The sequence below is a fragment of the Genypterus blacodes genome, unplaced genomic scaffold, assembly GCF_046128005.1.
Source record: "Genypterus blacodes isolate CSIRO-AG114 ecotype Tasmania unplaced genomic scaffold, CSIRO-AGI_Gbla_v1 ptg000058l_1, whole genome shotgun sequence".
Lineage (NCBI taxonomy): Eukaryota > Metazoa > Chordata > Actinopteri > Ophidiiformes > Ophidiidae > Genypterus > Genypterus blacodes.
The window spans coordinates 5001032-5015391 of NW_027466870.1; the positions used below are offsets into that span (position 1 = coordinate 5001032).

Genomic DNA, 14360 nt, shown 5'->3' on the forward strand with positions numbered 1-14360 from the left:
TGTCGACTGCATGTTCCATACTGTTAATACCACTGGGATGGCATGATTATACAGCCTGAGATTCATTGTGAAATGTGCGTCGTTGCAGGTAGTTCAGACCCATCACACCTCCTGCATGCTGAGGGCTTTTCCAACACTGAAGCTTGAGTAAGTTTCCCTCTCAACCCCCGTCAATTATAGCAAATGATGCTGTGCTTCAATATTCTTTATTGTTCATTACTGCAGTGCATTATCTCCATTGTTGACAATTCGTATGTGCTCATTGTCAGGAATCACTCAAGTGCCAAATAAAAGCCAATGAATACAATGACAGAGTATGATAGATCTCTCACACAGAGGCAGGTCAGAACATAATATTAGCATAATCGTGGAGGAGGAATCCATGTATGATGAGAAACAAGATTAACTTTACCAGAATAGTCAGATACTGAATGATTGTGAATTGTTATATACATACCCTTTCAATAAATAGGCATATTTAATATTAAATTAATGTTAAAAATATGTGGTACATACAGTTCAACTTCAAATAAAAAGCAAATCCATTCAAAACAACCAAGAACGTCCATCAGCATTTTCAGTGGTGACAACAAAAATAGACACATTATAAACAAAACAATATTCATACAACTGCTGTGGATTTAAAGGCACTTCCTTGGCAATACATTGATCCCTCTTCTATAATGCAGGACCTGAAATGAAAAGAAAATAATGTTGAAAATGACTCACTGACTCACTTCATACTCAAATTCTTTGAAGCTGTATTTCACAATGAAGTTCTGACGTCTAGAATTGTCAAAGACAGATCCTGACAGACTGGCTTTGCTGAGGAAGTCGTGTGTTCAGCTTCTAAAGAGGAGCATGACTGGTCTGCCATTACTGGTGTACCTAAATGTTTCCTGAGCTCATTCTGAAGTGAACAAAATGACTGAATAATGAATCACTTAATCTGCCTTCGTTTGTGATATACGTTTGTCAGGTTTCTAGGAACAGTTCAGACAGGGGCACATTATCTGATTCACTAGAGAAACTGAATTCCTGAGAATGTGTCATCCTCTCTCCTTTCCAAGTTACACAAATTCTGATACCACGAGAATCTTCAAAGAAATGAAATGGCCACGTATGTGAATGAACCCTTTACCACCAATCACTCACCAGCCAGACCTAATTACATTCATTTAATGAGAGCAAAAGCTTGAGGTCTAGACATCAGTGCAATCACTGCAATGCCAAGCATACACTATCAGGACCAATGGAGTATCCATTTCCAGTTAAGACAAAACCAGCGGGCCAGGTTCTTACAAATTTACTACGTATTGTTTAATATATTAACTGGAAAAAAAGAAAGAAGATTTATATAGCTGTATATTGATGTATATAGCTGTGTGTCTACACATCAGTCCCCTATGCAACAATTCTCACCAGACTTGCCTTGCAGTCACACCGAAAAAGTGCTCCAATTAAGCATCAAAGTTACTTTAAAAACTCCTCACACTGCTTTAGAGTTTAAGAGAAAACACACACACACACACACATACACTCTTCCCCACGCATACACAGAAAGATGAACTGAAAAAACTTTTCTGATTTTATTATTTAGGATTTTCTTCATGTACATCAGGTTACATTTGACCATCAAGAACAAGAGATTCTAAATAAGCACATATGGAATGCAGATCAAACCCCAGAGAAAAGAGAGAAAGAGAAAAGAGAAAAGCACTTTTACTCACATGCAATATCTATGATTGCATGCAGAGCGGACTCATTGCTAATCGTGTTAGCAATCTTGCACATCTTTTGTAATCTGGAAATAAAAAAAGACATTGAAAAAAAACAACATTACTATGACAACATCGTGAGACCCCTCTTAGTAATTATTCCTACCAAATATAATTTGTGTCTAAAAAGAGCTGATGATAATTGTGAACACTCCAATACACAAGGCTTTAACTCTCATGTTAAGCAATTTAAATGTTAAACTAGTTATAAAAATATACATGATGCTGCTAGGGCACCCAATCAATCAGATTTAAAAATATCAAACAAATCAAACGGACATAATTGTATTTGTTTGAATATGACTATTGCCTGACGTCAGTTGTTATGCCTGACTATTGACGTCAGGCATGGGAAAATATGCATGCGTTCTTTGAAATAAATGACACTCCATGAAAGGGCATAATCTTTCATATTTTCTAATATTAACATCAGTAAATTTAGCATGTCTAAATGAGGCATAAACAATCTCACCAACACACAGATGAACCCTGATTTGAAAGATCTCAGGGGTCTTCTGAGATTTTCTGGACAATCTCCAAATTTTTTGTCAAATAATTTGTTCCAGGCTTTACTAAGCGGAGTGAAACCAGTGTGGTGAGGTGATGGTTCACACATGCACATCTTATTTGACAGAACAAAACAACAACCTACGTCACAACAAAACATTCATACTGTGCTCCAGCACTGAATCTGATTCTCTAATGCACTGTATTCACTACAGCCGTGACAAATAGATATCATCTTAGGTCAATAAGGTCAAAATTTAGATAAATATTAGTACAGTATAGCACATTAGTCCTCAAATTAAATTAAATTCCCTATAGGGGAACCTGAATCACAATATGTAAAGTGATAGTGACAATGATAACAGACACCCAGCACATTATAAATAGAGATAAACAACAGGAGAAAGACATACATACATGCTGGTCTTGAGCAATCCCTTGTGTTGTGATAAAGTCTGTGAAAGTGTGTTCTGCACTCCGATGAGAACTTGACTGGTCCTGCTTAATAGAAAAGGTCTCATCAGGCAAAATGGAAAAGATTTCTGTCTGCATTTTATGTATAGTATGTATGTATCTCGGGTTTTAAGCACATTCCAACAATTACAGGAGACAATAAAGAGACATTGACTTGAGAACAGTGAGATTGTAAACACATACTAATCACAAAGTGAAAGTGTTCAGTGTTATGTACTATCATGGAGCACATGGTGAAGGAGTCAGGGTTTAATGGCCAGCAGTGAACAGAAGAATTGAGTCTTTAGTTCTAATCACCTCCAAGAGTTCCTGCACCAACATTAAGCTTCCAGATTTTTACACCAATAATGAAGTCTGCTCATAGGTCCTGAGACAAATAATCAGCTTAACCTCACTCTGCCTTCAACTTAATGCTGCTGGCTTCAGACCATGTGCTGTTTCTCTGTGCTATTACCCAACATCTAAGCTATGACATGGCAGTGTTTTTGATATGTGTTACATGGTAGTCCCTTATGGAGATATGGTTACACTCTCACACACAAAGTTCGAGCCAAACATAGATGGGGAAATGGGTGTGCCAGATAAAGTAGTTTTGTAACATCTGGAAGGATTAAAGCTGTTGAGGCTGACATTGTGCAGTCCTGATGTTATCATTGATGGCAAGGGGCTTACCTGTGAAATGCTGGATGAATTTGCCTTTCATGTTTACATCTCTAGGAACAATGTCTGGAAAACAAAGTAACAGTGCAGTAAGTAGTGCAACAGAAAAACGGACACTGTTGTCAAAGTGAGTTATGACCTTGTCACTGTCAGCGTTGCCTTTCCCTGCATGTATCATGGGCTGAGCTGCAGGAACGTCATGTTTGAAGAAGATGCCCACCGCCTGAGTCAATGCTCTCTGTGCGGTGCTGGATAAAGTTCTCACATTTTGGAATAGTTTGTTGTCTTTGTCTGGGACATACTAGGATGTGCTAATTGTGAGACAGTAAAGAAAGCTTTGGGATTTATTTGGACAGTTGACACTGCTACATGTGTAAATAAACATGACTCAAGATTCACAAAGTCATGATAGTTTAGGATTCACAATGATTTCACTGCAGTTTTTGTACCTTTTTGTATATAAGCACTTTCAATCAAAAAACATGTTTCGGCCCTTCTAATATTCTGTAATTGCTTGGCGTTGTGAAATCAATCTTAAAGTAAGCTAAAGAAAGCTCTTGGCAGAGTAGCACCTGCCGATCCCTCTCTGGCATGACCTTTCAGTATGTCAGAACATTCACTAATGTATGGGGCACTTCCTGAGGGCACTTTCCTGAGACAGAAAACACACAAAGGGACATGCACTGACATGCTAACAGCCTAAAGAGAATATTTCATGCAAGTTGTTATACATGAAAGAAAAAAAAACCCATGCAAGCAGTCACTAGGCTAATGTTACATTAGCTTCAAAACTACCATCAAACAGTGTTGCAGGAAGATGGAGATGCTTTTAAAGTGTAAAGAGACATTGCGAGCCACAAAACATCCACAAGCAGGCCCACAAAGGTGTAAACCCGTAAAGACAACCACACCAAAATCCTGATGTGAGGTGATGTTGATGTTGATGTTGATGGTGATGATGATGATGATGATGATGATGTCATGACAGATGGCGTTACTCAGCCAAGGCAGTTGACCTACTGATACTACCTGTGTAATCATTAATGATATGAATAAACATGCAAAATATAGGATATATGGTGCCAGACTTAAGCGGTTTACCTAAGTAATGTATTGAAGGAGAAACATTAGAGATAAAGGCAATCAGAAGGCAGAATGATGAGTCTCTGACACAGTGATGGCTGACGTTGTGACTGTAGGCTGCTGGAGAAAGAGTACAGTCATGGGTTTCTCCTCCCTTCTTATTTTTGTTGTTGTACAAAATCCGGCATCCTTGCGTGACCATAGATCTCTGGCAATCTCACACGCATCAGTGGCTAATATGCTGAGTTTAGTATCCTCAAAAGACAAATTCCACCCAGTTAGTGGTGTGAGAGAGGTACTTTTCCAATTGCATAAGCCTGGGCTTTGAGCTGTACAGTGTCTGTGTAACATCTTTAAAACACGGCCTGATTAATCGAGACAGAGGAGGGAAACTGAAATTGCAAATAAACAGCTCCTGCACATCATGAACCCTGACTGGTGCTAAATCCTTCAAAAACATACCAAGAGTGTGCAACCCTAGGCTGTGCTGTAACTCAGGCTGTCAGCTATAAAAAAAAGTTACATCACAGCTTTGTTCAAGACACCTTTTCCTTATTACAGTCTGACACGCAGAAAAGGAAAGGTGTGAGTCGGCTCCTCAGCTATCTGAAGAGCTGTCATTGAGGACTTACTTGAATTTACTTGGCTATATTCCAAGATAGTGAGTATGGCATTATATAAGCCAGAAAAGACACAGTAACAGCTCATTGTTGTCATAAACTTGATATACAAGTGCTGTGTTATTATTAAACCTAACATTACTGAGAATAAAGCATAGTTTTAGACTGGTTACTTTATGTAAGCTGTATGATCTCAGTCAAACAACCTGCTCCAGACTTGTTTCAACCGTATGCAAATTTTGGAGGCAGTCATTTTTGTTGTTGTACTTGACATTATAAGGAGCAGTGCAGGTAATATTCTTTCTCAATAGCATCTGTAAATCAGGTGGAACAAACCATTGGAAAGTCCCTTCCGTATTGGACTGCATACCTTAGATATACACAAACACCTGGTATCTCATTGTGTTCTCTTTTCCATAGATTTCATTCTTAAAAGACAAGTTAAAATGTCAGATTGAGTGCAGAGCTGAAAGTTGCAGGATAATAGCATGGCAACTTCACTCTAAATCTCTGTTTAATGTGATTTTCCTTGCAGGAGGGACGTCATAATGTGTGTGGGGGTGTGCGGGGTGGGGGTGTGGGTCATCATTCATATTTCCACAGTGAATCATACTGAATGAATCATTCACAGGCTTGGTGCGCTGATGTCCCTCACACATGAACATGACGATACCTGTCCACGTCTCACTCGGTCAATGTCAATGCATCACTTTTTGACTGAAGGTGTGATGTTAAATGGTGAAACATGGGCCACCAAGATAAACTGGTGCCTCTTAGATTACGCCTCTTAGCATATTAACATAACCTTTATGCACTACTCCGGTGAAAGTGTATCTGCTTTATATAAATGACATAATTACGTTACATGAAATTGAGTTTGAGATGGGAGATGAGAAAAGCCCTCAAACGATGTCCTGGACTGCCATATAAACACAATACCTTTTACTGCTTCTGCTTAAAATGGATCTTCTGCACACACCAGACATATGACAGCTGTCTCACACGGTAAATTGAGGATTATGCTTTCATCATCAGGACCTAAAAATAATCTTATCAGCTTACCTATGAGTCTACTGTTATCCATCCTAGTAACATAGAAAGGCTTTTCACGGGAGGAGAACTTCATGTCTTGGGCTGCTGCGAAGAGTCCACTGTTGCAGCGCCTGGAGAGGGTTTTGTCCCGTTGCTGGCTGTCACTGATAACCTGTAAGATTAGATCCAACAGGGTCCTTTTCTCTTTCTGCTTGACTTCCTTGCTGTCCATGCACTGACCCGAGGTGATGAGCAGAAGGGAGATTGTCAGCAGTAAATGCCATTTCCTCTCCACCTGCATGACTCCACTGTCTAACAACATAAGCAAATAAGTTTTGTTACACATCAGGTGCATCGTTATTGTTAAGTCCCACTTTTGAGACAAGAATCAGTAATACATCAAATTAGAAAATATATGGATGGATAATTGAGCTGTACATCAGTCATCATGACTATCACCCATAGATGTATCAGCACTCCTAACCATTACAGATCATTCACATCTACTAAAACTGCTCAATGAAATGCTCCAAATTCATGTAAGAGTTCTTGTAAATTACCTTCAAAAGAGGTAATAAAAAATGGTCTTAGGCCTCTTCTTAAAGCAGGAGTAATTACTTCGTATAAAAACACAAATGTCAGTGAATCTAACTTAAGACTTACTAGTTTAAGAGTTAGAGATGCTGATGTCCTGAGAGTGGACACAATTGTCTCCAGCAAATTCTTCCAGGCGTTGTCTGTAGTCCCGGTGAGAGAGAGAAGAGCCAGCAGATTGTGCTCACCACCGTCTTTCTTGAAATAATGCGTCCCTATTTATACGAGGAGCCACCTTCTTGAAGGTAATACAATCGATTTCGAGTGGGTGGTAAAGCAATGTTGACATCTTTGGTTCAATTTCTCCAAGTGACATTCGCCCCTCCTTTACGCACCAAAACATCACCAGATGAAGTTCCGATCAGACAATTCAACGGCACAAGAACTTATTTTACTGACGCAACGTTAGTTCAATCAACCTTTTAAGTGGAGCTTCATTGAACTTTCCTCTTGAAAAAAATAAAAGATAAAATAGAGACCAAGATGAGAAACGCTGCAGCGCGGAAAAAAGGGAGAATTTCCACTGAATCTTATTGAGCAACTTGTTGGATGTTGGATGCAGACAGAGGAGAGTGTGCGAGCCTGGAAGCTTAAAGCTGATCTGTCAGCTAATTGACGGGACTATGTTTTTGTTCACGGGTGTCCAAGTCTTGTGACCGCCTAAGCAGTGGAGAGAATGCGCTCCCCGGAGCAGCCCTCAAAATGTTCCCAAGCAATAGAGAATAGCCATCATAAAACCGCGGTTTACAGTTTAAAGCTACACAATAAAATACTTTAAACAGGGATGGAAACATTCCTGGGATGCTTGATTTGAGTCGTAATCATGAGAATCCCGTTACAGAGAAATGTTTAATGATTACTTTAGCATTCAGCAGATTTCTTAAAATTATTATATTGTCACACATTAAGCTTATTTGATACATTTCCTTAATATTGGTCGAGTACACCGTAATTCAACTTTGCATGCCTCCCGGTCCATGGCTCAAAGCAAACGCGTATCTTTGATCACTCATTGTACGCGCTTATTGGCTGTGATTCCGAAGGAAGGGACGCTATCTAGTGGTGTGAGTTTGTACTCGTGGAACTATAACAGCTTGAAAAGTCCAGTGCAATGTTTTGTTGTGGCGTTTCAGGTGGGGGAAAATTTCCAGCAATTATGATTTTAATATTGTGTTTTATTAAGGACGAGTCAGGTTACATATGTTTACTCGATGTAGTGAGTAAAAGTACATCAAGTGCACAAAGATTTTTCACCGTGTTTAAATTTTAATAAATAGATAATTTCTGTGTGTTAAATGAAATGACAAACCATGAACAATATTTCAACATTAATCATTTTCTTAGATTTAATACTAAAATTGTGCGTTTACAGTGTTTATTCAGTTTACTCTTTCACTAGTTTCCGGTCAAAGGTGCCTTACTTCCGCAATGGCCGTAACCATGGTGACAGTTCAAGCAATATGCTAACATAGCTGACTATATATATAAAATTAGCATTAAACGTAACGCGGTTTACTTTGTTTCTATATATAAAGTACGGGGGACACGCGTAACCGCAGCCATGTCACAAAGGTAACGTTAACGGAACGGAACAGCAATGCAATTAAAAAGTATTTATGTATTAATTATGTTTAGCAACCAGCGGCGGCAAGCTCTCAAGTTTAGCAAAGTCAAAACCGTCGCAAATGTTAAGTTGGAAAGTCGTAAAAACAGCGGTGTTGTTTACTCTCATAAAATTACTGAACATTATCAGTTAAACAAGTAAGAATAGTTAAATAAGCTTAGTATTCCATAATGTGTCGTGAATGTATTTTTTCCCCCCAAATGATACATAACGGGAAAAATACAAAAGTTCATTCTTGACTGCAGGTTACCAAACTAAAGACACAACAAATATCGCAATAGTAGTCATTAATTAATTATATTCCTCTTTGATACATTTGCTGTATTTGCTCTTGAATGATGTTACTGTCTCTGTTGGCAGCCCTGAATATGTGATGTTTTGTATTAAACACATTATGATGGAATCCCTTTGTAGCCATCACGCCACAATGATAAATGATGTACTCACGGTGTCAATTTCCAGCTTGGCCTTAATTAATCAGACTTTCAACCGTTCCAGAATATACAACAACATATGGAGCGATGCCCAGGAGGAGCTGAGACGCCTGTTGACAGAGGAGCTCCCTACTGAGCCTCTTCACCCAGAAAAAGACAGAGTTGTGTTCTTCCAGCGTCTGGCCATGCTATACGTGCGATACGTTCAAATCTTTAGACAGCTGGAGAAGGCTCACGACCACATGGTTCAGCCCCAGAAGAGACGTATCATTCGGGTGATTCTGGATTGTGTGATAGGGAGAGTGCTGGAGCTCAAGAATGAAATGGTGGAGAAGGAGTTCTCTGAGTACCACTACATGGATGATGTCCTCCATGACCTGAAGCTTACACCTGTGAGTCAGAGCACTCATACATACTGGAATTCTTAGTTAAAATGTATTACAGTATATTCATTCACTAACTTTTTAACATTTTATGCTGATGTGACAGTTGTGTGCCTCACAACTTTCCTTTGTTTTGCTTTTAGGCAGAACTTGAGATCCCCATCCCTCACTATTTCATCAGTGAATGCAGTAAGGAAATCCAAGAGCGCAAATTGATGCTGACAAACATCTTCAAAATTGTGGAGATTACAGACAGCCCCAAAGTGAGCAGCAAATAGCTACATCATAGTTACCTGGGAATAAATTATAGTATTTATATAAATTACAGTAAAGGTGAGACATTCATTATGTTTTCTACTTCTTGTTATGGTCCTGGCAGCCTCTATTTTCACATGACCTGAGTCAAGAGGAGGCCATTAAGATCATTCAGGTGGTGGAACGGGCCCGCCAAGGACGGCTTAGGGCAAAGTGGAATGAAGAGAGTTTGAATATGAAAAGGATGTACGGGGCAAAGGACCCAGAGGAAAAGGAGATTGAATCAGCTGTGATCTGCATTCAGAAGGTGCTCAGTGTAACACCGCATGGCTCTCTCTCTGCCCGTCTTTAGCGTGTGTCACCTTCCAGGCTGAATGTGGTTAAATGTGATCTGCAGATGTGGAGGGGCTACACGGAGAGAAAGCAGACAAAGATGGCTCGGGCTGAAGAGCTGATTTTTCTGGGAATGGTGAGTCAAACAGGCCATCTTAGTTACATTGTTTGTACTGGAAAAGTTGATCCATGTGCATGTTAGTAACCAAAGCTCTGTTGCAGTAATTACTGTACACTTAGCTCAGGCAATTTTGCCACAGCCTTCAACAAATGAAGGACTGCAGGTGTTTACTATTGTTTTGGTACTCTTATATCAGGCCTTGGATCCTAAATACCTGGTGCCTCGCCCTGCAGAGATCACTGCTCAGGCCAATGAAGCTTTTACACGGATTAAACAGGAATCCCACGAGGAAGACTTTCAGAGGGCCATAGTGTCTGTCACCACTCAGCTACGGGACGTGGAGGGACCAGACATGAGAGAGAACATCAAAGACCAAATCAGACAGTGGTTCATGGAATGTCGGTAAGATGATACAGAGGAGATAACAGAGTTAGTGATCGACTGTGAACAGTGAAGCAGCGGCACATCTCTCATTCTGTTCTGTTCTGTTCTGTTCTGTTCTGTTCTGTTCTGTTCTGTTCTCTTCTCTTCTCTTCTCTTCTGCTTTTCTAAAATAGTAATGCTACGGGATCTTTTCCGGACTACCCAGATGAAGAAGATGGAGGCTCTGCCCTAATTTTTGCTGAAAAAAACCCTCAGGAGGTACAACACGTCCTCACCCAGAAATAATGTTTACATGTTGTTATTATGCATGTTCACAGAAGGAGAGTTAAGTTGGGGATACACATGTATTTTGCAGTTAGTAGAAGAAATTGCTGCGAAGGAAGAGGAGGATGCTAACATCAGACCCAAAGGGAAGGAGGAAAAGAAAGGGAAGCAGGGCAAGGGGAAGGATATACAGGAAGTAAGTGCTCAGATCTCAGATAATTGAAGTGTCATTGATTGTATTCTGATTATTAGTATATTTCAGATAACATTATGCATTAAAACAAGTAAGTGTGTCTCTTGGCCTCTTGTCAACGTATCAGCTGCTTTTGGTACAGAGATACACTCAACAAATCTATCTCACTTTTCTCAACCACAGGAAGAAGACGCAGGGTTGATGATGCTCCAATCAGCTTTTCTGTCTGACTTGGAAGTGGGACACAAAGTTTTTGTTGGTAAAATTGAATCTTAGAAATATCATGTCTATATCAGGTGACTATGCAGGATGGTAACACGTTTCAGGTCCATGCTTTAGATCCACATTCTGCCACTTGTTTGCAGCTGCCCATTTTACTTTGGATTCATAATATATAAGCAATCCCTTGTTTCATTAAAAAGGATAGATTCAAGGTTTATATTCTGTTTCAGGCCAGTCTGAGAATGATGGAAACATGTAAAATGGCCCTGAAGTTAAAGTTTGTGCTCATCAGATGTTTGGCAGAACCGCAGTGAGACCACAAACTTGAGTCAGAAGCACGAGGTCGAACTAATCAAGGAGGAAAAGACGAAAGTAATTGAAGCAGAGATTCGATTACAGGTGAAAACAAATACTACAAACACAAAACATGTTAGGCACATATTCACTGATTGACAAAACTTGTGTGCACTTCTTTTGTACTGGTATATAACTTCTACTGCTGGGCAAGGTGTATCAGTTGAGTGTCACTGGTGTTGAGAGCAGATCACCTGTATTCACACTCACTGTTTCAGGTGGATGAAGAGATGAGACAGGAGCTGACTAACTTGAAGCAACTTGTGGATAAAGACAAAGGCGGTAAATCAAAAGGAAGTGTCAAGGTAAAGAAATGAAGAAATATTTTGTCACTTCTACCAAATGACCTTGAGCTGTGTAACAAGTAATACTTTATTTCACAGAAAAAGAAAGTATCTAAGAGTGCAAAGAGGAAAAAAAAGGAAAAAGATCTGACAGCTGACAGGTGAGATCATTCAGGCCGCATATTTGGGAATCGCTCCATTTTTTATCGATTTATTCTGGATAACACAAAATGTATTCATATATTCATACGTTTACCAGGACTCTTGAGTCTCTGTGCCAGGAGCTGGTGGAACAGGGCTTGATGAAACAAGCAAATAATGTGAGGCTGCAGGATTACTTGGGTAAGATATATTGATATTGCTTGTGCAAAATGGCGGGCCACCTTTATTGCCATCCTTTTCGATCTGAAAGTAATCAATGTGTAGATGTGCATTTTAGAATTCCTACATGAGCACTGCCACACTGTGGGTCAGGAGTTTAATCATTGGAATTGTGCTGCCCTCTTCTGGTTTGTGACTGCCAAGACCTTCGCCAAAAGATTTCATGTCTATGACCAGGTCCTTGTTTCTAACAACACTTCTATCACTACTTGATGTTTTTTATTTTTTATTGTTTCCAGGTGACTATAGCTACCTTGGGACCACACTGAGACAAAATGACATTGAGCCCATGCCGTCATTGTCAGACGTGCGTCAAGTCATCGCTCTCTATGCAATTTTACCATTAGGTAAGATGCTGAGTCCACAGTCATTATATATTAAGGCCTCTCTCTCTTCTTTCTTATTTTTCAAAGTAACTTTGTTGTTGCTGATGGTGTGTGTTGTTTGCAGGCTCCCAGGTGGTACATGACAAGGCTCCCCTCATAAAGGCCATCCTGCTGGCAGGGCCAGACGGAGTGGGCAAGAGGATGTTGGTCCATGCAATCTGCCGGGAGACAGGTGCCACCCTGTTTGATCTGTCACCCATGAATATAGCAGGAAAATACCCAGGCAAGAGCGGCCTCAACATGATGCTTCACATTGTCTTTAAGGTAACACGGGTATCAAGCTCATTACAACTGCTATTTAGCATTTACTCTATGTACTGTACTTTACTTTACTACATGTACTGTAATGGTAGCAGCTTTATGAGGGTTCTTATGCCTATCTCAAAATCTTGAGGCTAATCTAACTTCAGATCAGATGACTCACTTTTAATTAGTCAAGTGGACACACTCACAAAAAAACGCTCCTTGATTCCTCTGTATGTTTGATATACAGTATACATAAAAGACGGCTGTCCAAAAAGGTCAAAGTAATCGTCTTCATACAGGTTGCAAGGCTGATGCAGCCTTCAGTAATCTGGGTCGGAGAAGCAGAGAAAATGTTCTACAAGAAAGTTCCCAAGGAAGAAAAAGAGGTATTACTGAGTATGAGAGGCAGTGTCAAGTTACTATTGATTATTATTTTACATGTGAATTAAAAACATTTTATATGTATACTCAGTTAGATCCCAAACGCTTGAAGAAAGACTTCCCCAAGCTCCTCAAGATCATCAGAGGGGAGGATCGTGTTCTTGTAGTGGGAACAACCACAGACCCATTAAGTGCTGAAATGAAGTCACTTTGTAAAGTCTACAGCAAAATCGTCCTCATTCCAAGACCTGACTATGGATCAAGATACAGTAATATAACTTAATGTTCAACTCATTTGTATACATTTTACTTAATTAAGTTTAATGGTTGTTACATTTTATGATATAAGTCTCATGACATTTGACTCGTCCTCAGTCTTGTGGAGGGAACTGATCAAGAAGCATGGAGGTGAGGTCACCACTGCTCTGGATCTCGGCTCCTTGTCCAAGATTTCTGATGGATATACCCAAGGTCACATGGTCAAGGTGATCCAGAGCATTCTTAACAAACGTCGGATCCTGCAGCAAACACAGAGACCCTTGACTGCTGCTGAGTTTGTTGCCCCATTAGCCAGGTTTAACCCTATATTTCAAGAGGAGGAAGAGGCCTTTAAGGTTTGGTGGATATTTCATGCTTTTATTTCTCTCTAATCATTAATGTGTCTGTTTTAATGTAAATCATTTTCATGTAAGCACATTCCTTTAACTTCATTGTTGATTTTTTTCCTTCCCGTGTGTGTCACTAGCTATGGTATGCAAAAACACCCCTGGGAAAGAAGAGGGTTAAAGCTGCCACTGGGAAGGAGGAAGAGGAGGCACCAGTAAAAAGCAAAAACACAAAGAAAAAAGGGAAAAAATAAATCGATATGTCTCTAAAACTGAATGAGCTTAAGCATTTATTTAATCGTGTATCTGCATGCAACCAGGCAAGAGGTTTGTATGGGAACTGAAATAAATGCAGTGGGCCAGTTGTAGTGGACAGATGTCTCTTGTAGCCGGCTGTAGTGGTCAGGCTCAAGGCCATACCAGACTTAGATGTGCTAAGAATGGCTCTTAATTTACTTCAGTCAAAGGCATCTAATTTTATTCTGCTATATGGCTGTCTGATTAGTTACATACACTGTATCTGTGCTGTTTATGACCTACAGTAGATTATTCTATCATTCTAGTATTTCAATACAGGTCTGTGATCAAATCACCTTTTAGCTCTCCTTTGAGTACTGACATTGTTGTAATCACATTTATGTGATACAGAGTCCTCATCCCATATTCCCTCATGTTGACTTCCAGGTGTAGAGAGTCTGCACCAGAGGAAATGTGAGACACAGAGGGTGTTTCCAAACACAGATCCAGAGGCTTAGGTGGAGT

General features: G+C 39.8%; 2 protein-coding genes across 3 annotated transcripts; one reads left to right on the plus strand and one right to left on the minus strand.

The window, feature by feature from the left end:
• Positions 1-422: 422 nt before the first annotated feature.
• alkal1 (ALK and LTK ligand 1) lies at positions 423-7378 on the minus strand. 2 transcript variants are annotated; one of them, XM_076153355.1, is made up of 6 exons: positions 6818-7378; positions 6185-6466; positions 3432-3485; positions 2703-2786; positions 1731-1804; positions 423-692 (listed from the first exon to the last, which is right to left on the minus strand). In XM_076153355.1, exons 2-5 carry the CDS (start codon positions 6453-6455, stop codon positions 1740-1742), a joined length of 474 nt encoding a protein of 157 aa, XP_076009470.1. In that variant the 5' UTR covers positions 6456-6466; positions 6818-7378; the 3' UTR covers positions 423-692; positions 1731-1739. The 2 variants fall into 2 exon arrangements, with proteins under 2 accessions (XP_076009470.1, XP_076009471.1); XM_076153356.1 differs by having other exon boundaries at positions 2703-2783; positions 6818-7375.
• A 931-nt stretch (positions 7379-8309) lies between these two features.
• LOC143002936 (dynein regulatory complex protein 11) lies at positions 8310-13852 on the plus strand. Its single transcript, XM_076153348.1, has 19 exons — positions 8310-8320; positions 8871-9202; positions 9337-9452; positions 9569-9751; positions 9842-9913; positions 10095-10300; positions 10456-10540; positions 10638-10742; positions 10923-10998; positions 11254-11360; positions 11534-11620; positions 11699-11760; positions 11859-11941; positions 12220-12327; positions 12431-12630; positions 12912-12998; positions 13085-13262; positions 13369-13607; positions 13739-13852. Exons 1-19 carry the CDS (start codon positions 8310-8312, stop codon positions 13850-13852), a joined length of 2451 nt encoding a protein of 816 aa, XP_076009463.1.
• The last annotated feature ends 508 nt before the right edge of the window (positions 13853-14360 follow it).